The sequence below is a fragment of the Eurypyga helias genome, unplaced genomic scaffold, assembly GCF_000690775.1.
Source record: "Eurypyga helias isolate BGI_N326 unplaced genomic scaffold, ASM69077v1 scaffold13583, whole genome shotgun sequence".
NCBI classification, from domain to species: domain Eukaryota; kingdom Metazoa; phylum Chordata; class Aves; order Eurypygiformes; family Eurypygidae; genus Eurypyga; species Eurypyga helias.
Window position 1 is genome coordinate 9,258 of NW_010239319.1, and position 22,856 is coordinate 32,113.

A 22,856-nucleotide genomic window follows, 5' to 3' on the forward strand; every position below is an offset into this window, starting at 1 on the left:
ATGGGACACAGCGGTAAGAAGTAATTATGCAGCACTAGTTGATTACTCCAAAATAACAACAAACATTCACATCCATTATCCAGTTTTCAACTATTTTAAGCGCAATTCCAAATATTATAAAATTAGCAGGATTTATACCCTGGGACATTCGGAAGGGCAAAGGGAAACCGTTCTCTCCTTCAGCGCCATCTCCTCTGCCGCGTTTCACCCGCCCTCGGTCCGTCCGAGCTCTGCTCACCAACGCGAGGCCCGCGGGATTCTGGGCCACAGAAGTTGCGCCCATTTGGGCCAACAAAGAGGAAACCAGGTTTGGGCACCTTCGGGCACCTCCCCGCTCCGTCCCCGCGGCTGAACTAGCTGCCGGCGTGCCGCCACCACAGTCAGTCCCAGGCTTTCAACTGTACCCTTTTTAATGTCTTTGTTAAAAACGTCGTCGGGACACCATGAATACAAGGTACGGTGGTTACAGCGATACAAAAAAAAGCGATACAAATCAAGCGGCTGGATACAAAAATACATGGAAATACACCACAATGGAACTCTGAGCGCTAACCGGAATCGTGTAGGCGTGAAAAAAAATTAAATAAAAACCTTTTTTTGTTTGTTTTGTATTAGACAACTTAGGTTTTCTCCACTCTTAACAGGAACTTTCCTCTAGTTATGTACTTCACCATTTCTTCTATATACAGCATAGAATAAAATACTTTTAAAAGATATGACATTTTTAATCCTCAATACGCGATATAGGTCTCTTTTACACTAAGAATATTGACGGCATGAATAAAAACGCGTCCAATGTCTTACATCAACCCATCTGCCAAGGAGGATCGACGTTTTCCTCGCCAATCGCCCCCCGTAGGTGTGAAATCAGCCGGGGCTTCGGCTCGACGCGTGGGGACAATCCTCGTCGTGTCGCACACAGTCGGGTTACGTGATATTGCTCGTGTCTATACAGTCGTACAAAGGCGGCCGTCGTAGCTAAATGTCGGCGATGAAGGAGACAGCTCACACATATACAGGTTGTCGGACTTCCAATGGCTTATTTACAACGAAAGTGCTTTTATCAGCTCTAACATGATACGTGTGGCGGGGCGGGGCTTTCATTTCTACATGTCAATTATTAGTCTCCCTGAAATTGGAAAAAGTATTATATAGAAAATACCACAGCTTTGCAAACACTAGAGCATACTGTAGAACTGCATGTGGTTCTGAGATTAGCAGCTGAAAAGTGTTGATAATCATAATTTAAAAATAAATAAAGCAAGGAGGTCAACCAGTTACAAAACAGCAGAAAACTGCAATATTCACAACGGTAAAAAGACTTCGATTGCTAACAAAACGGTGAAGCGGTCGGATCGAAAGTCTTGAAAACATCTTTTAACGACTTATCGTCGGACTCGCCGGTGGGATCGTTGTCCTGTGCCTGCGTTACCTGTCCCGGCTGTCTAACCTGCCTCGGGTCGCTGTACTGCGGTCGGATTAATCCCGATAAAGCTTGGATGGGAAGATTATGCACCGCGGGTGCAGCGCTGGAGTGTTTAGCCTGAGGTTTACCGGTGTTGTTTGCTTTATCTGAAGGAGCTTCTGCCGATGCTTCCGTAGTTTTTTCCGCGCTTGAGGCAGCCTTCTGCAGGGATGACTCTTCCGACAGGCCGGGTTCGCTCTTACCGGAATTTTTCAAAATGCTTTTTTTCTGGTTCTCTCCGTTCTCTCCAGCGGTGGGCGGAGCCGCGTCCGAGGACGAGACGGGATCTCTCGGATCGTACAAACTAATCCCGCTCAGTATCGAGCCCGGCGTTCCCAGCCTCACACCACTCGATGACAATTTGGGTGCGTAGGGGGGCAGAGCATCCGCGTCGGCTTTAGCGGTCACGGCTTCCGAGGGTTGGGATGAGCCAGCAGTGGATCTGGCGAGGCGCGGGTCAAACTTGGCAGGGTGTGCATCCTTGGCGGCTCCGTGATGCGTATCTGCACCGGACAGTCTGTGGAGCCGGGGATCGACGTTTTTCTGTAAGCGAGGATCTCCTAGTTTGCTCGAGCTACTGGCGTGTGAATCGGCCGAGGGATCCAAGTAGCCGCTCCTGACCGTCAGGCTGTTTTTGGCCTTTGCAGCTAGCCGCGGGTCAGCCGGCATTGCGTTCGGATGGGGATCGTTCTTCAAATTCCGCAGTTTATTAAGTCTCTGGTCAGCAATGAGCGGAGGAAGAGGTAAATTGATGGAAGAGACGGGATCAGGCTTAGGCAAAGGTATGGGGAGCAAGTCTTCAGGTGCCCACACAATATGTTTAGCAAAGTTGGGTTTCATCAGGGTAACATCCATCTTGATGTGGCTGAACTGCCGAAGCTGAGACCGGGGATCCCTCAACGTCACGCCGGGCAGAGGCTCCAATGGTATCAGGAAAGCTCGCTCCCTCAGTTCTCTTTCCGAGTCCTCTTCATCATCGTCCAGCCCTTTCTGCTTGACTTTAACTCCCGAGTGCGCATGGTGTAAATCGAGCTTCGCTCCCCCGAGGGAGGAGCTGGCATGACCCCCCTCGCTGACCTTGTGCATCCTGGGATCTCGTACGAGCCGTGGGTCCAAGGATGCGGATTCCGAAGGCTTTCTGGGGTTGGACCTCGGAGAGGCCCGAAGTCTCGGGTCAGCAGCCTGAGGCCCTCCGCCTTTTTCTTTTGCCAGCCTCGGATCAGTAGGAATACCAAGCATGTGCTGCTCCGTGGAATGTTGCTGCCGATTCCTAAAATTCTCGCTTTGTTTCTTTAAGGTTTTTAGGATTGATTTAACACTGCTCCCCTCTTCCTCTTCACTACTGGAATACCAGTTGACGTTGTCATCTTAAAAAAAGAAGTAAGAGATTGTTCAAGCCAATGATCACCAGGGAATACAGCACATTTACTGAGGAAAATCAAACTGGAGAGGCCCAACAGGAAATCATTGCTCCCTGGACTGCAACAACCGTAAGCTGAAACAGCAAAACCAGTTTTGGTGAATAACAAAAACCTGTAGCGAGTTCAGATACTCCCAAACTCTGCTGCCTTCTGTCTACCTATCTCTCTGCCAATATTAGTCTGGGAAAAAGAAAAAAAACTCTTTCAAATGATTATTTCTACCAGTGGTAGTGAAGAAAATCAATTCTCAGCTACCTTCTGCAGTTACTGGAAAACCTCCGGTTGACATCCGCTGTCTCTCACGGAAGCAGACCAGCGGGCTATTCCAGCTCAGCAGAGTGAGAAACAACGGTGAAACCCGCCCCTCCTATCTAAACGCTAAACTAGCTCAGTGCTTCTCACGCCACACACTCAACAACAGGGAGCGACACGTCGCTGGAGGTGGCTAATAGGAACGTTTTCCCATTATGCTGCTCTCCAAATACCCTGGAGATGGGAGAGGCAGTCACTCTAAAGCACTAGTGAGAAGCCTCTGGCTCAGAGTAGATTACTCGAGGTCATGCTGGTTTTGTGCAATGCCTGAAGGGCTGAATCTTCAGATGTCTCTCGTCACTGGATTGGAATTATACTGACAACGTCCCCCACATCATTCAGGGTCACAGGGAAAATGTGTTTCTGGTCACATAACCTCGTAGCCTCAAAAAAGGGTGCAGCAGGGAGCAGGCCAAGGGACAAACTACTAGCAGAATTACTGTTCTCCCATGTCCAGGTTATGGAAGAGACACTCCAATTAAACATTGCAAATTTCAGCTATGGCAGAGGAAAAAATACTGCTCTGGAGAAATGGAATATGTAAAAAAGCTCAAGAGGCACAGCTGAAGAAACAGAATCTAAGAAGCCCTTGCAGTACTGGCGGTTAGAAATAATCACTTTTTCCTTTCAATCGGGGATCTTAAGAAGTAATGGATTTACCAACAACAGAATCTTTCAAAAGTACAAACTCTACCCAAAAATGATCTTTCTACTTGGAAGATGAATGCAGCAACTGAGAGTACACTAAAATCCTGGAACAAGCTGGGAAGGAAAGCAAGTAGTTCAGCTGGAAATATTATTTGTCAGTATTTGCGCAATTCACAATAATTGTGACTGGCAACGTGCTGAATATCCAACTCAAAAGATCTGCTGCAGGCAGCAGGTGGTCAGTAAGAGGTTTAGAAGCCAAACAAAGCCATCTTTACCTTCGTCTTTGCTCATTGCCCTCTGACCCTGGCTGCTGACAGAGTCTCCATCCCTCTGATGCTTCTGACTCAGTCTCACGTAAAGGGCTTTCTGCATGGCCGGAAGGAAATCCGGGACGTTGATGGCTGGTTTATGGCCCATATGGCTACCCATGCAGTCCGACTCGCTTCCGCCTTGATGCGGCTCTTGAGCCATGAGGTGAGCCTGGTGATCTGTAAATTCTCCGTGCCATGTTCCATCTGCAGGACAAAAAAAAAAACAGTTAGAAGCTAACCTATATGAGCTCCTGCAGTTGAGGAGCTAAAACATAAAACACAAGCAAGCAAAACCACTGTGCCTTATAGGACACAACTGGAAAACGCTGGCTGAAGACATTCCAGGAGGTTTAGCTTTCCACCCAAAATTCTTCTGGCGGCTCAGCTCTGGAGCTATGATGCAAAACCGCAAAGCGCCACGTCAAGGAACAAGAATTTTAAAGTGTCCTTACCACCAGAGTTGTTAGCTGGCTGGAAGTTATGCACGGCCTGGTGAGAGTAGTAGTTGTCATAGAAGTCAGCTGGGTTCTGAATAGGCTCGTAGTTCATATTCGGCTGCCGGTCTCCAGGAATCTGCTGGTACTGCGGCCCCGGGGGACAGTGATTCTCCCTCGGCATGTTCACCATATGTCCTTGAACTCCCGGGGCATTGTAAGATCCACCCAGGCCTGGTGGTGTGAGAGGCGGGCCCCCCTGCTGTCCTTGCATAGGCATCCCGGTCTGGTTCTGCGGGCCGAGAAAGCCAGGGGGAACTCCCTGCATAGGAGGGCTCTGTGGCATTCCCGGGCCTTGAGGCCCTCCACAGGGATGATGTCCAGGAGAACCTGGGTGCATCGGCGGCCCATTATGTCCTTGTGACATGCCGGGTCCGGGTCCTGGACTCGAACCTGGATTATACATATGCTGAGAATGCGGGTCGTTGCCCTGATAGGGTGGTCTGGGTGGCGATGCGCTGTTGTAGAAAGTCGGTGGCCTGTAGGCAACAGAAAATTTGTGAATCGAATTTGGCACCTACAAAGATCAACAGACTATTAGCTTATGTCCTCCCCTCCCTGCTCTTACAAACATCTGTTCCTACTTATTTGAGCTTCAATTGGATAAAAATCTGAAAGAAGCAAAATAATTCGGAAAGAGAGTAACCATTTAGATTACTCATGACAGAGCCGGCCTGGAAGTTGAATGTTTTTTCACTGTTAGCCCATGTGGAACTGGGTATTTGCTGCAACCAAGAGTTTGAAACATCCCAAGGCCAACAGTCTCCGTCAGGAGCATCGATTGGCTTCGATCAAGGAGAAGCTAACTCTAGAAAGAGCTTAGAAGAGAATGAACTTGGCTCAACCTGCAAACGGAGGCAGGCAAGAGCCAAAACATGAGGCAACGGAGCAATTTTGTGGCAGGTCGAGGCTCAGTAAGTTCTCTTCTATGGACAGCATTAAGTAATTATAATGGTCAACAGCTGACAGGTCATTAAGTTAGCAGTATGCTCGGAAGTATATCCTTCCGACAAAAAACGAGATGTTTAACTATCCCTGCAGCCGTGTTTTAAGGGGAGTTCTCAAAAAAATTCTAAAACCTACTTTTTTCCAATCTTGTGCGCTAAATCCACAGTCGGTTTCACGACTATTTCAAAGAGAGATGGGATTTTCTTATAATCTCCTGAAGGATCTTGGTAATTTTCTATATCAGACTCAGAAAAGGGATATTGCTCTGGCGGAGTTGGCAGAAGTCCGACGCCTGGCGGTGGCTTCGGCAGAGGAACGATGCCGCGTTTTCTGAGCTCCTCCAGTTCCTTCTCATCTTCATTTTGTGGTTCCTCCTCGGTATTCAAAACCTAGAACAACGCAACGCAGCAAGCTTTGCAGTCTATGCAACTCAATTTACTCTTGCACTTTCCATTTAGAGACAATTACCTGCTACAACACCACTGTATAATGGCATCACACTCGGACAAATTACAAATGTATTATCAAGAAGATAAATATAATAAATGTAAATGTATTTCAGGAAGAAAACTCCTTCTGTAGTCAGGAAAGGACAGTTTCACCCAACAGAAGTCCATTTCCTCCAAAGAGTAATTTTAAGTGACAGAAACTAAAGGACTTATTCTAACATTCATCATGTTTCTAGAGTGAAATTCAGGCCGCTTTTCTGTTAAGCCCCGCTGTACCGTAACTGGAGAGAGACATGAATGTCAGGGGGAAAATTAACTCTATCCCAGCCGAAACCAGGACACCTACTTAACACAAAGGTCAAGATTTCATGAATCATTCAGAGGAGGCACCTCATTCCTTTCTCTGAGTGATGGTATCTAACTCCTGGGCAGCTACAGGCAGACGACATAAAAGCCATGTTTCTTGTTACAGAGCACGTGAAGATTTCCACAGAAAGGGACAAAAAAAGGAAGTTCAGGGGCAGAAACTTGAGTTGTGAAAATAAATTAGTCTGATATGGCTAAAAAATAACTGAGTAACTGATAGCAAGGGGAATTCCTCGTACTGAACCTGGTGACAGAGTGCGGAGCAGCAACAGGGCAGCTTAACATCATTCCTGTTTAGCATCACAGTCCCAGGAATCCCATGGGAAACCCAGCAACCTCCCCCATATTACTTCTAGCAACAAACCTTGTGTTTACAGGAACCGCTCACCTTATCCAACAGCTCTTTTGTCTCTGCAGTCAGGGGAGCATGAGAAAATTTGCACTTATCTCCTTGATAGCATTTTGCTCCTGTGTGGTAGAACTTGCAAGGGAATTCATGTAAGCAACGTATTAAGGATTCCTAACGAATTTCTCCTTTGCACTGTTCGGCAAGTTTATGAAATTCAGCTATGCACTACCCTTCAATTCTTCACCAGTATTTAATCTTTCCAAAGCAATATGTTAAGAATTTTGAAAGCCAATAACCAACTTACCTCCTAGCTCCAGTCAACGTTCTACTAGTAATTACACTGCCGTCACCTAAATGCGATTTTTGACTCAATTTGAAAATTAATTAAAAAGACGAAGGTCTCAATTCCAGAATAAAACGCAAGACCTTTACAACAGACAAGAACAGATCAGGGTTTCAGAAGTATGTAGACAAATGCATCTAACTTCAAGGGGTTTAATAAACTTTAAAACTCAAAACAAACCAATAATTTTATAAGTGTTTTCTCCTCCGAAGTGTTTGAGCAGAAAAATAACCTTCTTGGACTAAATCTACATAGTCTTTGGTACAGACTCTTAAGAAAAGAAACAGCTACCCTTAAAAATCACATCAAGTGAGAGTAAATATAAACTTCCAGTTTAACTCTGGTATTATTTTTTTAAAGGATATTGTGCAAATAAATGCAGTTCTCTCCTTTGGTGCAGTAACCCTGTATGTAAAACTTGCAGATTTCCTTTTTCTTTTCAATCTCTGCGTCGTGATCAAATTTACACTGCTCTCCCTACAAATAAAGAAAGAAATAAACATTATCAATCTGGAATGCTGAGTAATTCCATTTCATATTTAAAGAAAAACACCCTCCTTAGCTGAAATTAAACCTTTTCTCTTTAACTACAGCTTTGCATTATAAGCATGGCCCTAAAAGCTGTGAATGGGGGCCTGGACGTAGCAAAACAATTCCCAAATTGGGATTCCATCGGGGATATATGCAGCGGTCGCAGGAACAATTTTTTGTATTATTGTGTATTTAATTATTTGTGTACAATATTTTTGTATTTTTGTGTATTTTTTGTATTTATCTTCATGAAGAACACGCTTAAGTGCTCTTTCAGCCACGCGTTTTAAAACTGAAGGTGGCAGCAAATACTCATCTTACCGAGCACGGCATACTAAGGTGCATCCAGGCAGCCAGAAACGCATCGTTTCCAATGGCCCCCCGGGTTGGAAAAACCAATTTCACCATTTGAAAAAGAACCGGAAGACGTTCGATCTCTAAATACACGGAGGAACTGAGGGTAAATGACACACTCACTTATTCGAGAAGCGTGCGGTTTCCCTTAAGTGTGTTTTATAACTGACTGAACTAGTCTGACATCAGGGTTCAGCTCCACAGCAGCAGAAGCTTCAAAATGAAGCCATGGCAATTATTTTTTTTAGGTAATAAGAGACTTTCTTGCTAAGGCTTTGGCTTGACAGCTGACTGCTCTGAGCAGCTCCCTCTTCTTTCTGCTGCCTTCCACTTGCTGCCTGAAGGAAGATGATTTTTTGGTAGGGAAACTAGTACTACAAACCCATTTCTTACTTGAGAGAGAGAAGTCATTTACTGTAGTTAAGCAATGTTTCAAAATTAGCAGTGGCAACACGAAAAACAAATAATCTAGTACATTCAGGAATCACTGCCTGTTTACAGATACCATACTTGTAAGATTGATCCTTATTTATGTATGACACATTGTCAGTGTACATTTATAACAACATCACAGATGCTTTTATTGTATATACTAAGAAAACACAATAATTTGGTGTAGATTTCATTACTGTGTAACAGAAGGGGTTATTTTTCCACTTCTGTTGGCATTCATCTATAAATACTCCAAACATCAGAAATCAAACCCCTGACTTTGGACATACAAGTTTTCTCCGTGTCAGCTTTAGTAAAAAGGAACAGAGCATCTCCTCCCCTTCCTCACACCCAAGCAGCAGAGCCACAGCCGCAGCGCATAATTACCTTAATACACCTCCCTTCAAGGAAATATTTACAGATTTGTTTGCCCTTGTGTTCCACTGTGTGCTGATTTATGAACTCCTGGCTCATATTAACCCATTTCTTCATCGGTTTGCCGTCCTATAAGAAAGAACAAACATCCTGATGTTATTTACTCATCGAGCACAGTTGCAACACTATTATGGCATCCTCGGTGTACTAATTACAGCCAGGAGTAATTATCCGGGCTTGCAGACCTTAGCCGCAAGGCTACACTTTGCCTATCCTTCCCCTCTACGTGCTTCTCATGTGATTGTTATCTCCAGATTATCCATAACCTGTTTGCTTACAATCAAAGCAGAGGGGAAGCACAACTCAATCATGACCTGACACGTAGAATTACTATGTACCCGGCGAGGCAAATAATTATTCCCTCTTAAGATGTGGCATCTGCACGGTAAAATGGGATCTAACTAGAGTCACCGAGTGGGAACTTCTAAAGGGACTGGATGTGGTGCCCCACAGTCATCATGAGCACACACCAGCATCAGCACATTATACCTGTGGTCTCGTTTCGCTCGGCAGAGTAAGCAACGTCATGAAACATCCACGCTAAGAATGATGTGAGGACTCAGTTGACCTTGAGAAGCCAAAATCTTGGAGCTAGAAATGCCACTCCTGGATCAGTGGCAAGATCCATGTTCTCTTCTGAACACATTAAACCCAGAGAAATGTTCAGAAGGCTGAAACGCTCCCACCGTGTCCCTGAGGTGGCGGTGGGGCTCGGGAGCCTGGCGGGTAGGGAGGAGAACTGCAGGGGTTTCGCTGCAGCATACAGACTCAGACCCAATTTGGCTTAAGTAACATTTTACTACCATGGATAGATTTGATCCATGAACCATTAAATTTTGTATTTGCTGAAAAATCTGAGGTGAGTGGTAGGAGCAAACATTTCAGAGACAAGTTAACAAAGTTCATGCACCGTTCAAACTCAAAGCTCAAAAACCACTTTCTGCTAGTCTTTCATGTTTCCAAGAAAAACAGGAAAATTCTGTATTAGCTTAAATTACTGATTATTCTTCGTACGTCAGGTGTTGGAAAATTCTAGTCATCTTCGAGATAAGAAAGTGGAGAGACACGTGTTTTTAAATACTCTTCTGTTAAAGCAAAGCATCCAGTAATTTGAAGCAACTCCATTAGGAATTCATCTTTAATTCCACGTACCTCATGAAAGCCATCGGATCCTTTATTGCCACCTCTTCCCCTTCCACGGTCCTTACGCTTCAATTTCTTTTGCATTCCACGCCCTCGACCAATGTTGTAATTATTACCTCTTTGGGAAATACCTGAAAAAACAGCAATGACCTGTTAAACGTCCTCAGAAAGTAAAGAAAAATGGTTACCCAGTGCCACCGAATACAGACAAATCTGACAAACTAAATATCTGTCTTTTTGCAGCCTGAATTCCTACATACTATCACGAATCACGAGATGGCAAGTACAGCTACACCAGCCAATCGTAATTCTGTGCAACTGCCTGCTCTTTGAAAAGCTCTCCAAATCAACCGCGGGCTGACAAACGGGATGTAAAATTCATCTTGCTCAAAGCAGCCTCTCGCAATCAGCAGTGTGGACAAGTTGTTTCTAACCGGCCCAAATACTTGACAGCTTTTGTGCTGTTTGGTCACTCTGAACGCAGAACTAATCGGTCCAACTGGCACCTGGGGGTGTGTGCACGTTTCACTGTCACAACATGCAAGAAACCGGAGATGACAGCCTAAGAAATACAACAGAACAGCTTTGAATATAAAATGTTTCGTGTCTGGAAGCCCCAGCCAGGAGCATGCCAGGAGCCGTGGTCTCACCCAATACCACCAAGACATCTGCTTTCTCATCAATTTAAACCCGGACAAGAACAGTTAGAAAGCTTTGCAGGCATCACACCCACTTCGGGTGGCAGCCGCTCTGCGACAGCAAGGCTGATTCCAGAGAAAAGGCCTTGACTTTGTCTCAAATGACTTGCAGACAGATGTTTTGAAGTAGTATTGCCAAGCAGCACACGAAAAGACAGTTTTGCCTCAGCTAAAAGGATTCTGCCAATCTCTTGCCAATTTATTTTACCATGAACCACAACAGAATACACTAAGTCATCACTATAGTAAGTGAGGACAGCTTGCTGCCTTTGTGTAACACACCGTAGCTTCCCAAGAACGAGAAAGGTGTTTGGATGCAGGGAGTCAGAAGTCCCTTCGTCAGGGGGCCAGAGCAAGCCCATAGGAAAGCCGCCACGGGCGGCTCGCTTCAAATGCTCTCAACACAAACATCCCGAAACGATGCACAACACAACTGCTGCTACCATCCGTGACCGTGGTTAACAATTCCAGTTATCTTACCTTTCTGGATCCCTTTCATCCCCTGTTTCTTCACCGGTTCTTTCGGGAATGGAGGTCCCAAATCAGCACTGGAGGTCTCTTTAGATTGCCTGTACTGTTTAAGCTGATCAGCGAAATCTTCATCCTTTTCTTCCTCGTTATAATTCCCAAAGTTTTCATCGCTGTAATGACTGTAGTCGTCATAGTCCTTACTTTTTATAGGTTTTTTATGCTGCATTTTCTGCGAACTCATGTAATTTCCTGATACGTGTCCATGCTGTACGAAAGGGAATGCAACTCAGTATTTCAAAACACACCCCTCCAAACTCCTCTGCAAACCCAACTGGTTTTAGGCTGTTTTACGGTCATGCCATCTACCAGATTTGCTCAAACAAGCATCGGGAATATTTACTGAGGATCAGCAATTCAGTAAAAATTACTACTTTGGATTATACGGACATGGTCTTCTGCTTGTTAACAGATTAGGCTGGCTTAGAGGTTTCTGGAATGGTTTCAGGCTAAAAGGAAGAGTGTCCTCTCCTCTGAAGTAGAGTTTCATCAAGCCTCTAGCTGCTCCCTCTCAGCTTCAGAGAAGGGCATTCTGTTTCACCCCGGGGGTCTCAGGAGGGCTATCGAGCTGCAGACTGAGAAAAGCCAGGACAAATGGGACCATCAGAAAGCAGAATCCACTCTAGGTATTTAAAGGTGGCTTTTCAAGAGATGTTTCCCTCTTAGATGTTTCCCTCTTAGCACCATCTAAATCCAATCCGGATGATAATAAAGATATCAAGACGATCAGGCTTGTTTACACCACCTTCATTCACGTCACCGATCACACTTTACGTGTGGAGCTCTCCCCAAGGATTTTCAAGAGATGTTTCCCTCTTAGATGTTTCCCTCTTAGTACCATCTAAATCCAATCCGGACGATAATAAAGATATCTTAACGGTTGCCTGACGAGGAACAAAGACGATCAGGCTTGTTTACACCACCTCCATTCACGTCACTGATCACACTTTACGTGTGGAGCTCTCCCCAAGGAGATGAGAACTAGCTGTGTTCCCCGAAACCCCCGAGAGAATGGGCACCACGATCTTCAGCCTTCGAAAACACCATTTACACCTGCACTCTTTAAATTACACCTACATAAAGACAGGAGAAAAGTCAATTTTAAAAAAATACTACCTGGCTGAACGAAGAATCGTAATCCCTGTAGGAAGAGCTGCTGCTCTTTTTATGTGGCCTTTCTGTGCGCTCAATATCAGAGTCATGGCTGTAGTCTGAACTGTCATCGCTGGAAGGGGAGTTGTGCTGGAAAAAAAGAAAACAGCCCGCTCAAACATTCATATGTAACTGTCCACGTAACTGGGCTGCTGTGTATGTACTCACAGGAAGCACTAGCCCGATAAATGGAAAAGCTTTCTTAATTCTTGCGGGAAGCTAGAGAAAGCACACGCTGGTGACCCACTCTTTTTATCAGAGTAAGAGATCTGATCAGATCTGGTGAGGCTTCTGAATGTAAAGATTGAGGGTGATGTGGTTTCTCTGGGTTGTATCAACTTCCTACAGGGCTCTCTGAGCCCTGCTTCTCTGTGACACAGCAGGGATGCTGCTGCTAACAAATCTGGGAGACGGCTAGCAACTTGCCTATGACCGTAGGAATTATTAGCATCCTGTCATTTTTCTGACTAGCATGAAACCTAAAAAAAAGATAATTAGCACCAAAAGTGAAATCGATGAATTTACATTTTGCCCTTTACCCTAAAAACCTCATGCGCTACGCTTCAGCTACCATTACCACTGCCAGTGGCCAATGCTTAACTTCCCCCGCTGCTTAAGATTTCGACAATTAAGAAGTGGTTTAACACCTCGGTGCCAGAACTACTACAATGACCGACAATGGCAAAGAGTAAAACGCTCATAGTAGTCAGTATTTTGTAAACTCCTATTGAAAAATATTGACATAAGTCAGCATCCAATGAAGATGTGTTTCACAAGTAACGGTTTCACCCACAATCTGATGCTGTGCTTCTTTTAAATATAAACAGATGACACTCAATTTTATGAAAATGCATTTAGGCAAAGCTAAGGAGCAAGTCTGCAAACTATCATTTGGAATGCGCTGCTGCTGGATCACGTCATGATTTATTGTCTCTTACCCACATCAACTGTCACTGAAATATGTGGATGTGCACTTCCGTGCACCGAAAGTCTAATTAAACAAGTCCTGTAATACCGAAGTGCACTGGTAAGACGGGAATCCCAAAACTTTCCCTCAGAGATGGAAAACTGCCTCAACAGTAACAAATACATTTTAGATTTCTTCTCTAATTCCCTGGATTCTTGTCTGAACCTGGAAACCTGGAAGAAAAAGAAGCACCTCCAATATTTTGCTCTGCATTTCCTAACCTTATGCTTATCCCGTCTCCTCCGTTTTGACTTTTTCTTTTCTTTTTCTTTTTTGCGTTTCTTCCGTGATTTTCTATGTCCTTTTTCATTTTTCTGCTTATCATCGCCTTTTGTACCATGTTCTTTCGCATCTTCATACGCTGCATCATCTATCTCACCATCTTCCAGCTCTCCGTCTTCCCTGTAGGAGGAAAAATATCAATACAATTACGTGTTACGATCCATCTAGTCTGTACAACAGCACAGTAAAAACAAACACATGGAGTATTTTTTTCCACCACTTCCTTTTTAATACATGCAGATAAATTTTTTAATATGTGTTAACTGACAGAAAAAGAGACATCTGATGGTGCTGTTTTTCTAAGGTACCCAGGGTAGTGAAATCTTTAACGCTGACCTTCGTAGGGAGTTGTTTCATCTGTCAATAAATGCTGTAAATAGAACAATATGCATATGAACGTACTTCTGCATATGAATGTGACTGTCTCAAAAGTCTTCAAATGGGACTAACACCCAGGGAAGATTTAAAAAAAAATACTATCACATTGTAACTCTTAAAGTGCTTGTAGACTAGACAACAGAAAGGCTTGGGCTTATCTCCATCAGCAGGGAAAACTATATACTAAAAAAAACCAACCAACAAACCAAAACAACAATCAAACTGATGCAAAAAAAAAAATAAAAGAAACAACAAACCAACCCAGAAAAAAAACCAGGAAGACATTATTAGATCACCAACCAGCCAAAAAATGGAAGGTAAAAACCCCCACACTGGGATAATTGTCTCGCATAAAGGCTTTGGATAACTAAGGAAATCCAAAGGTATCGCCTCTTCACTTTTAATTCCTGCCTATTTTGGGGCTCCTACAGCATATCTACAGCAACCGCGGTGTGTCCCCATCGCCTCGTGGCAGCCCACCACAACCACAGCAAGACAAGGTACGTGCATCCAGGCCTCATGAAGATGCTTTGCTGGGTTAAAGGATGGAGAAGGGGCCTCGAAGAACATTTGTAAGCAACGCACAAGGGCAGCCAGCCTACCTAGAGACTGAAAAAAGTACTGGCATAAGGGAGAAAATAATCTCCGAGCTAAGTACTGAAGACAGGTTTGCTTTGCTAAATAGCATCAAGTAACAGGACTGGAAAGAAGGGCAGTTTAACAGAAGCTTTCAAACATCAAAATATTAAAAAGTGGGCCTCAAAGACAGACTTAATCTGAATAAAAGACTCTGTGACGGGAGGTGTCAGTTAAAGACCATCCTTCATACTGCTGGGCAGCAAAGGAAAGTTCACGGCAGGCAGAGGACTGACTGCCACGGGCGGTTGGAGGAGACCACAGCTGCCACAGAAAGGACTGGATAAATTCCCAGAAAACAAGGCCATTAAAGGCACAGCTGTTGCCTCCAACACACCAAATACAACTGAGGCTGCTGGGAAAATACTTGATTAATACCTGATTAATAAAATGAGCCTAATGAAGCTGAAACACAAGCATTTATGCAACATCCGCAGCTATTGGAAAAAAACCAGTATTTCATGTTTTGACCAACTCTCCCAAAGATGTCTACTCAGTTAAAATTCTCTCTTAAGTAAAATGCCTACTGAGAACGCTCTCTGTGAAATAACGAACCACTTACTGGTTCCTCTGGGAACTGCCCCCATGTATTTATACTTCTGGGATGCACCCAGGACTCGAGTCACTTTCTAGGTAAAACAATTGTGCAAAATCTCAGCAATACTACCCTTTGGGTTGCATTTCAAAGGTGAGATTATAAAAGACCTCTAATCCTCAAATGCCTAAATTATTTCCAAAACATCCTAGAATTTTCCAAGCTTCAAGAATGTTAAAAAAAAAAAAAGACTGGAAAAATATTATTTGAAAAGATAATGGTCAAAAATGTATCGTTTCTTGGAAAGAATTTAATTATTCTTCAAAGATTTGAAGGAACCGATAGGGGAAAAATTAATTTATTGCACAGACTTGGCTATAGCAAGGAGCTTTCAGCAACATGAACCAAGACTACCTCCTCCTCCACTGTTAACAGAAGTCAAGAAACAGATGTGGCCTGGAAAAAACACAGCTAGCAGATGATTTTCTAGGAAATGGGCGCGAGTCTTCGGTCACTTTCCTTTTGGCGGGTATCTACAGCAAACAAAGGCAACAGTGATCTAACCAGAGATGAGATGAACTGTTCTGCAAAGGGCAGCTTCCAGCTTACAGAACACGCTGGGCTCACACACTGAACGTGCTCCTGTTCTTGCTGGAAATGCCTGACACCCAAAACCCCCCAATTTTCTTGATCTAGAAACACAAAGAAGTATAATTCTGTTGTCTTTTCCAAGATTAATTTCTCTCTCAACCCAAGAAAACACCACCAAAACTACCTTCGCTGAAATAACACCAGCAAGTCAGGGAGGGACCAGGTCGCGATGCCTACACAACGCATACCTCGGGAGGCAAACAGCCTCTGCTGTGTGTTATTTTTTTGGATTCTAGGCTTGTGCTTGCAAAAGCTGAACTAAATCCGATGCATCTTAACAGAAACAAATCCCAGCCCTATCACAAAGCAGTGTAAACTCCTGGCGCAGACAACAGCGGAAGAGGTTCCTCCCCTCTAACCAGAGACCTCGGCCAGCATTACCAAGCCCTGGTGCATTTCAAGTTCCTTTGGAAGAGAACAAAAGCATCTTCATTAAATACCCAGTTTTAATTGCTTAGAGGTGTTTGACTACCGCCACCCGCCCTATGGGAACCCCTTCATAAGGAGCTCTGGGTGACTCGAGCCATTAGCACGCGTTGCCATATGGTACTACCATTGCCTCCCAACTCCTGGGACAGCCAACGCAACCTCACAAACCACAAGACGGGAGATGCAACGTTAAGTAGCGTCACCTAGACGCCACGGGCTACGAAAACACACCAAAAAAAACCCAGTTCATCTCCTAAAATCACTGAGGGATCGCTCCCTCTTCCACCATCTCCGGATACTAGATGGCTATGTGAAAGCAAAACCCTGAAGTGCTCCGCTGTCGCAAGTGTATTTCTAGAGCATCTCCAAAATGGATTGGAACGGCACAGAAGGCAAATCATCTTTCAGGGAGAATGAGTCTGGTGAAACCACTGAAAGAGCAGTTCTGCAAATATTTGGTTAGGGAAAACAGAAATCCACGTATAAAGTAACACCATTACGGGTTCCAGTTCAATTCCTAACATCCAAGCTCAGCTTTGACTTCCCTTCCTTGCCCTCAGTCTGAGGCATTTTTAAGAACAGCATTCCTAGGTTCAAAGCTTTGCAACTCAAGCTCTTCAAGACACACCACCAAGATGCATCTTCTCAATACGCTGACAATGAGCTCTGACATAACTTCACAAAACTAAAAGGGATTTCCCTGGGGGATTGCTCTTCCAAGAAGCACTCAGCATACCTGCACGTGCTACACGAGGATCCTACTTCTGCATGTTCCAAAAACTTACATGAACGCGACTGTACAACCAGAATGTCCATTTCTATCATTAAACATTAATTTTCCATCCAATCCATTTTTTGGTAGGTTTGACTCAGAGCTGAGCAAAGGTCTCACTTGAAAATAATTACATTTTGTTTCACAACATGATGATTTTACTGATAAGAATAAGCCTTAAGGAGAATATAAATAGCCAAGAGCTTCTGAAAGCATCACCAAGCCTAGAAAAAGCCTATAGCAGATAAAAATTAAAGGCTGCACACATCTCACTTCTTGTACACAGAGAAAGGACACGGTAGGGAGAATGCAAACCATACACGAGCAAACAGACACATTAAGTAATAAATTGTTCTGGAAGCAGCTACTAATTGCTGGTGATAACGGAATATTACTGCCCAAAAAGGAAATAAAATTTATTTCTTCCTCAAATGAGTGCGTTGTTAAACCTCCACCTCTTCATTCTGTGATGACTTCTAGGTAAAGAGGTTATCAGAGAACATGGAGGATGTCCAGAAACGCATCTTCTCACACAGAAACAGCTCCTCAAGAGCCCTTGATTTCCAGGGGCCAGTAACAGCACCCTCTGCCTGATCTGCTGAGTAGCTGTGATGAGAACACAGAAAGCTTAAACTGATGGGAAACCACCCCAGTGGTTTTGATGCTGGTCAAAATTTAGGGAAAAAGCCCCTTCCGGGTATTTTTCCTCCTTAGTTTCCTTTGGGCATGTTTTTCTTAGTACTCCAACTGAGATTTCTCCCTCAACCCCTCTACTTCCAGGTCCTCCTGCTTCCAACCTTCCTGCACAAATTTTCCACACTTTGGGCACTTCTCAGCTCCCCCTTACCTTTGGCTGCTCTGCAAACCTGATTTTAATTCCCAGCCAGGCAGCGAAACTGCATCCTGCAAAGTTACAGACCAGATCGTCAGGGGGGGTTTTAACCTCTGTTGTGCTTTTATCCCCAGGGTTGGCTTTAATAAATACTCTATTCCCGTAAAATGGGGGAAGGAAGTGAGGAAGGCAGCAGTAAGGCCTGCCAAAAACCAGCTTCCTGCGGCGGTACTGCAGGCCAACTTGGTTTAAGATGGAGGCCAGCTCCAGTCTCTGGGGTTTAACACCGCAGAAGAAATGAGACACACGCACAGAGGCCACCTCCTCCTCCCCAGAACGATGAGGAGTAGCAAGCCACGACCGTGGTTTTGCCACTGGGCGGCAAGCGAGGCTCGTTTGCCCGCAAGGCATATTTGGGAGTAACGCTCTCCTCACTTCCTCTTTTCCTAATGCCAAAGCAGGTTTGGAAATCATGCTCCAAAACAACACATCACTACAAGGCTGAGTTCAGCGACTGCAAGCGACTTCACACAAACACAATCTTCGGTGATTAATTATGGCTGACCAAAAAATTTAATGTCCACGTGGACATTAAAGCACCGGCTGGCATAAAGGAGATGCATTCAAGCCATCAAGTTGAACTAAAGATGGACAAAAGCCTTCTGGCAAGGGAGAGCAGTCGGGCTGGACAACAGCAGCGGCGGATCAGGCGAGATCTTTAGCCCTTCCGCTCCCTGATCCGCAACGCCGTGGCGCTTCGTGGAGCCATGCGGATCGGGACACGACCCGGGCAAAGCCGCTTCCAACAGAACATTAAGGAAGCAGTCATGGAAAAATGTACAACTAAAGTACGCGATATGGATTTCCATTTGCTGTTACTCGTCTCGGCTCCTTGGATTTTTCCTTTTACTTGCCACGGGCTGTAACTCAAGTCTCCATTCCGGTGAACCAGACAGACCTGTTAGAGCTGCAGAGTAAATCACGCTCAGCGAGGACAGGAGTGCCAAACTGGTACACGGAAAGGGAGCAGGCAATTCCCAAGACAGCTGCAAAAGGCAACTGGAAAAATAAAATAAAAACAAAGGGATGGCTGGGTGTATTGTCTCAAACACCTAAGGACACAATGAGGATTAGCGTGGTTCTTGGGAAAAGGAACCCAGAAAGCAACGGACAAGCCCGGCTTTGGAGTGACATTTCCAAACATGCTCCGCAAAAATCAGGACAGTTTTCCAAAGGGACTTGCACAGGCCACTCAGGCATCTGTCAGAGAGCTGTCTCTAACCTCGAGTTTCCTTTACTGTACCACCCGTATGCAAGAAGCGGCCTGAGCCCAGTCACGGGGCCGTGCCGGCTGCAGAAGCGCCACTTGCTCCTCTGCGATCCACGAGTTAGCATCTCGACATTCAGAACTATTATTAGGTCACTGCTATTTTTACAGAAGATAATGGCGTAAGAAATCCCTAAGTCCAGAGATTAAATGACACTAAAGCAGAGATAAGCCAACAGAAAGCATCAGCACCAGCCTAATGGTTTAGGTTTTAAAAATAAATGAACTCACAGACACATTCTGAAGTTCCTGGCAACTGAATCTGGCACGGATTTCAAACGCAGAACCAATGGCAGCAAACAAGTGCTCCTCATGCCTGTAACAGCTCGCTGTTAGAAAACCAAAGTCTGCAGGAGCTGCATGGGGATTCTTCTGTATTAGTGACAAGGGCACGATGCCTAGGTGGGACAACGCCTACAAACCAGAGTTGAACACGGAGCGCCCAGCCCTGCAGAGGACGGTGACGGCAACCACAAACCATCACAAGTCATCAGACCTTCCCCAGCTCCAGAAGTGAGCGATCACCTGCACCGGCAGCCGCTTGTGTACCAGGGCTCCTCGAGAGCCGCGGCTCCTCTTCCCAACAGTCTCTTTGGATGGCAAGATGGAGCTGTGTTGGCGTCTGCGCCAAGAGGATTTTGTTTCTGCGTCTTTATTTGCTGTAACTGGGTTTGCCTGCACTGTGCCTCGGACTTTCCGACCCCACCAAAGGTTACCTACATTACAAGCAATCCTTGTAAATCCTAACCCTACGGGAAAAACTTCCAAGATCACGTTATCCGTGTGCATTGAATGTCTCAACTGCTTCATCAAAGAGAACTGTCTCCACAACGAGTTAACTACAAATATTTAAAGAATGAGTAAACCTCCCCCGCTTAATCAGGTGCCCATCCATAAACCAGCCAAACAAAGACTTTGGATTGAAACCATCTTCCAACTTAGGACATGCCAAGGGGACAGACAAGGTTTTCTATTTTCTACCGCTCAAAACCACTAACCAACTCCTTCATGTCTTCAGATCAGTTCAAAACCAAACTGTTAAGAGAAACACTATTAATTTACACTGCACAAATTCATGTTAAATGATCCCAGAACCTTCCTGTGATGGGCCGTACCCACAGCAAACTAGTCCTGCTGAGCTACCAACGCAGTAAAAACCCTGACTGCAAGATAAACCGCACTGAAACCAGACACGTTCAGTTTAAAACACCAAACCAGTATTGCAGCGAGACTCACGAGGTAACTCGGAATACGAGTGTATCCAGCACTCGCCGCTTTTCCGTATGGCTCACAAATGGCTTTGCGACCGGACAAACCAATTCAGCACTGAAAACGCTCATAGCTAAAGCCGTCCTGCACCCGGCAAGCCTGTTCCCTGCGGATAGGAAAGTCCCCGTTTCCCTTTAGGCCTTCCCAGTCAGCTGGCAGGGAAATCTCTATGAACTTCACCAAGTTAAAATATTACATTTTGATAAGATTACATTTGCACACCTAATATCATACAAATACACATATTTGGGGCACTTTTTTGTTGTTTAACAAGGCTCTGGGTGTATTACGAATACCCTTTACACATACCTCAGATTGGAGGGGAGCAGAAACTTTATGAAAGTCTTGTTTACAAAGGTAGCATTTAACAGTCAATGTGTTTATTGGTAGAGCCTTCTGCTCTTCAGAAATTAAAATGCCACAAAGCAACGTTTATAAATTCACCCGTATTAAAAGTACATTAGGCTCCTGGGCAGGATTTACTCTATTTCATCAGTTACCAGCGCACCAGCAGGCATACTGGCGAGAGGAACTCTCACTCGGCAGCATCGCTCCAGTAACTCCAAGTTACAAAAACTAGGCTTGCACCAGACCAGCGGGTAACTTGGGCTTGTCCTCAAGCAGGACTTCAAAACACCAAACATTTTCAATCCCTGGAACAGTAGAAAGTCCCAGACATACTAACCGAAGGAACTCTGAAACACTTTTCTTTTTGCTGCTGCACAGTTTTACTACGCAGATTATGCCCCGTCTCCAGCAATCCCGGCGGATTACAGGCTTGCTTCTCATGCAGCACTCTTTTTGGAACACACAGCATGACAACAACACGCACTGTTTCACCATCAAAAGCAGGAAAAGTGGAAACAAGAATCGGCAGTTCCGAGATCTGCCCTGAACCTGTCACTAAATCACAGTATGATTTTTGGACTGGTCAGCCAGCTCGTGCGGCCCTCCACTTCCCAATTTCGGTTACGTTCGCTCACAAGCCCTTTTTTCCCAGTGTTTTTCAGTCCTCTGAAGCAAATACCAAGCAGGGTTGTGGACCTGTGTGGGGAGGACAGGCTGAAGCCCAGCTGTCGAAAAAACAGCATTTTTAAACTCCTGCAGTTGTGTCACAAATGCTCTGAGGAGATGTAGGCTGAGGTAGCTGACAGCCTGGCACGGTATTTTTGGAACTAGTTAAGGAAGGCCAGGGCTGCCTGGAGAAAGGATCTGAATTTCCAGCAGCTGCAGGAGAGAAAGGGAGGGAGGGAGGGAGGGACAGAGGTCCTTTCACCAGGAAGAGGACTCTGGCTTTCTGCGCATGGGGATTGAGAGGTGGCAAAGATAACGTCAGTCAGACCTTAATCTGCATAAAAAAAAGATCCAGTTAAACGTGTACGGTGTAATCTGGCAAGAAAATGACTATAAATATGGATCTGGTGAGAGATTCTTGTATGAACGAAAACAACAAGGAGAAAAAAAACCCACCCAACTCAAAAGCACCCTTTCCTACCTGACTAGCAGCACCAGGGCAAGGGAGAAAAAGAACAATGGTGACATTCAACAGACACCCGCTGGAAAGTGCAATTTATGGAAAGAAATGAAAAACAGTTCCCCCTTCCCAGCCAGAATAAATAAATGAAGATGTAAAACGCATGCATTGCAAAAAAATAACACCCCCCCGGCTCATAATGCACTTCTAATTCAGTGACAGCCCTCCCACCCCCCATCCCCTCCTTGCATTCCCACCACCACCACCACCACCCCGCCTGAAGGTGACCTGCCCCCCCAAAAACATCGTTAACCCCCTAGGCACATTAACACACATCATCATCATCATCATCATCACCCCACTAGTATCACCATTATGAGAAGCGGAGAGAGAGAAGAATGTTACTCGACCTTTCGTCCCCTGCATGTTGCCTGTCAGAGTCGGGCATGTTTGGGTCAAGAACTGGGTTTGGGGGTTTGGAGAACAGGCTTTCAAAGGCCATTGTGCTGGCTGTTGGTGTGGTGAGGAGGAGGGAGGTGGAGGAAGGCAGGACACTGCCGCTGCCCGTGGTGCGGAGGGGAGGAGGAGGAGGTGGCGGCGGCGCGCACAGCCGCTCTGGGGGCGGCTCGGTGAGGAGGAGGGTCGGGTCCCTCAGTGAGGAGAGATGATGAAGGTTTCACTCACGGTTACTTAGTGAGACACTTAACGGGCACTCAAAGTGCAGGGCGAGGCTGCACAGGCTTGAGCCCGGCCGCCCCGCGCGGGCAGGAGGAGGAGGAGGAAGGCAGCAGCGGCGGCGGCTCGGAGGAGCAGGCCCGGGGCACAGGAGAACGAGAGGACACACACACGGGGGAAGGGAGGTGCTGGTGGCCGGAGATGGCTGCCCTATTTCTTCCTTACAAACATGGCGCCCGCTCGAGGC

General features: G+C 45.3%; 1 protein-coding gene across 1 annotated transcript; it reads right to left on the reverse strand.

Moving 5' to 3' along the window:
• Positions 1 to 316: 316 nt before the first annotated feature.
• On the reverse strand, positions 317 to 22,847 carry ZC3H6 (zinc finger CCCH-type containing 6). Its single transcript, XM_010148111.1, has 12 exons — positions 22,345 to 22,847; positions 13,571 to 13,751; positions 12,347 to 12,472; positions 11,183 to 11,438; positions 10,014 to 10,135; positions 8,814 to 8,930; positions 7,475 to 7,586; positions 6,806 to 6,915; positions 5,738 to 5,991; positions 4,613 to 5,133; positions 4,125 to 4,364; positions 317 to 2,832 (listed from the first exon to the last, which is right to left on the reverse strand). The coding sequence occupies exons 1-12, from the start codon at positions 22,434 to 22,436 to the stop codon at positions 1,331 to 1,333; spliced, it is 3,633 nt and encodes a 1,210-aa protein (XP_010146413.1). The 5' UTR covers positions 22,437 to 22,847; the 3' UTR covers positions 317 to 1,330.
• Between the last annotated feature and the right edge of the window lie 9 nt (positions 22,848 to 22,856).

Bases quoted from the DNA above. Each gene is read 5' to 3' on its own strand.
- ZC3H6 (XM_010148111.1), bottom strand. From the start codon at position 22,436: ATGGCCTTTGAAAGCCTGTTCTCCAAACCCCCAAACCCAGTTCTTGAC. The intron at 6,916-7,474 runs ATATCCTTTAAA...TACGTTGCTTAC, and splicing joins GAACTGCATTTATTTGCACA to ATGAATTCCCTTGCAAGTTC. The intron at 5,134-5,737 runs GTAGGTTTTAGA...TGTTGCCTACAG, and splicing joins GCGCACAAGATTGGAAAAAA to GCCACCGACTTTCTACAACA.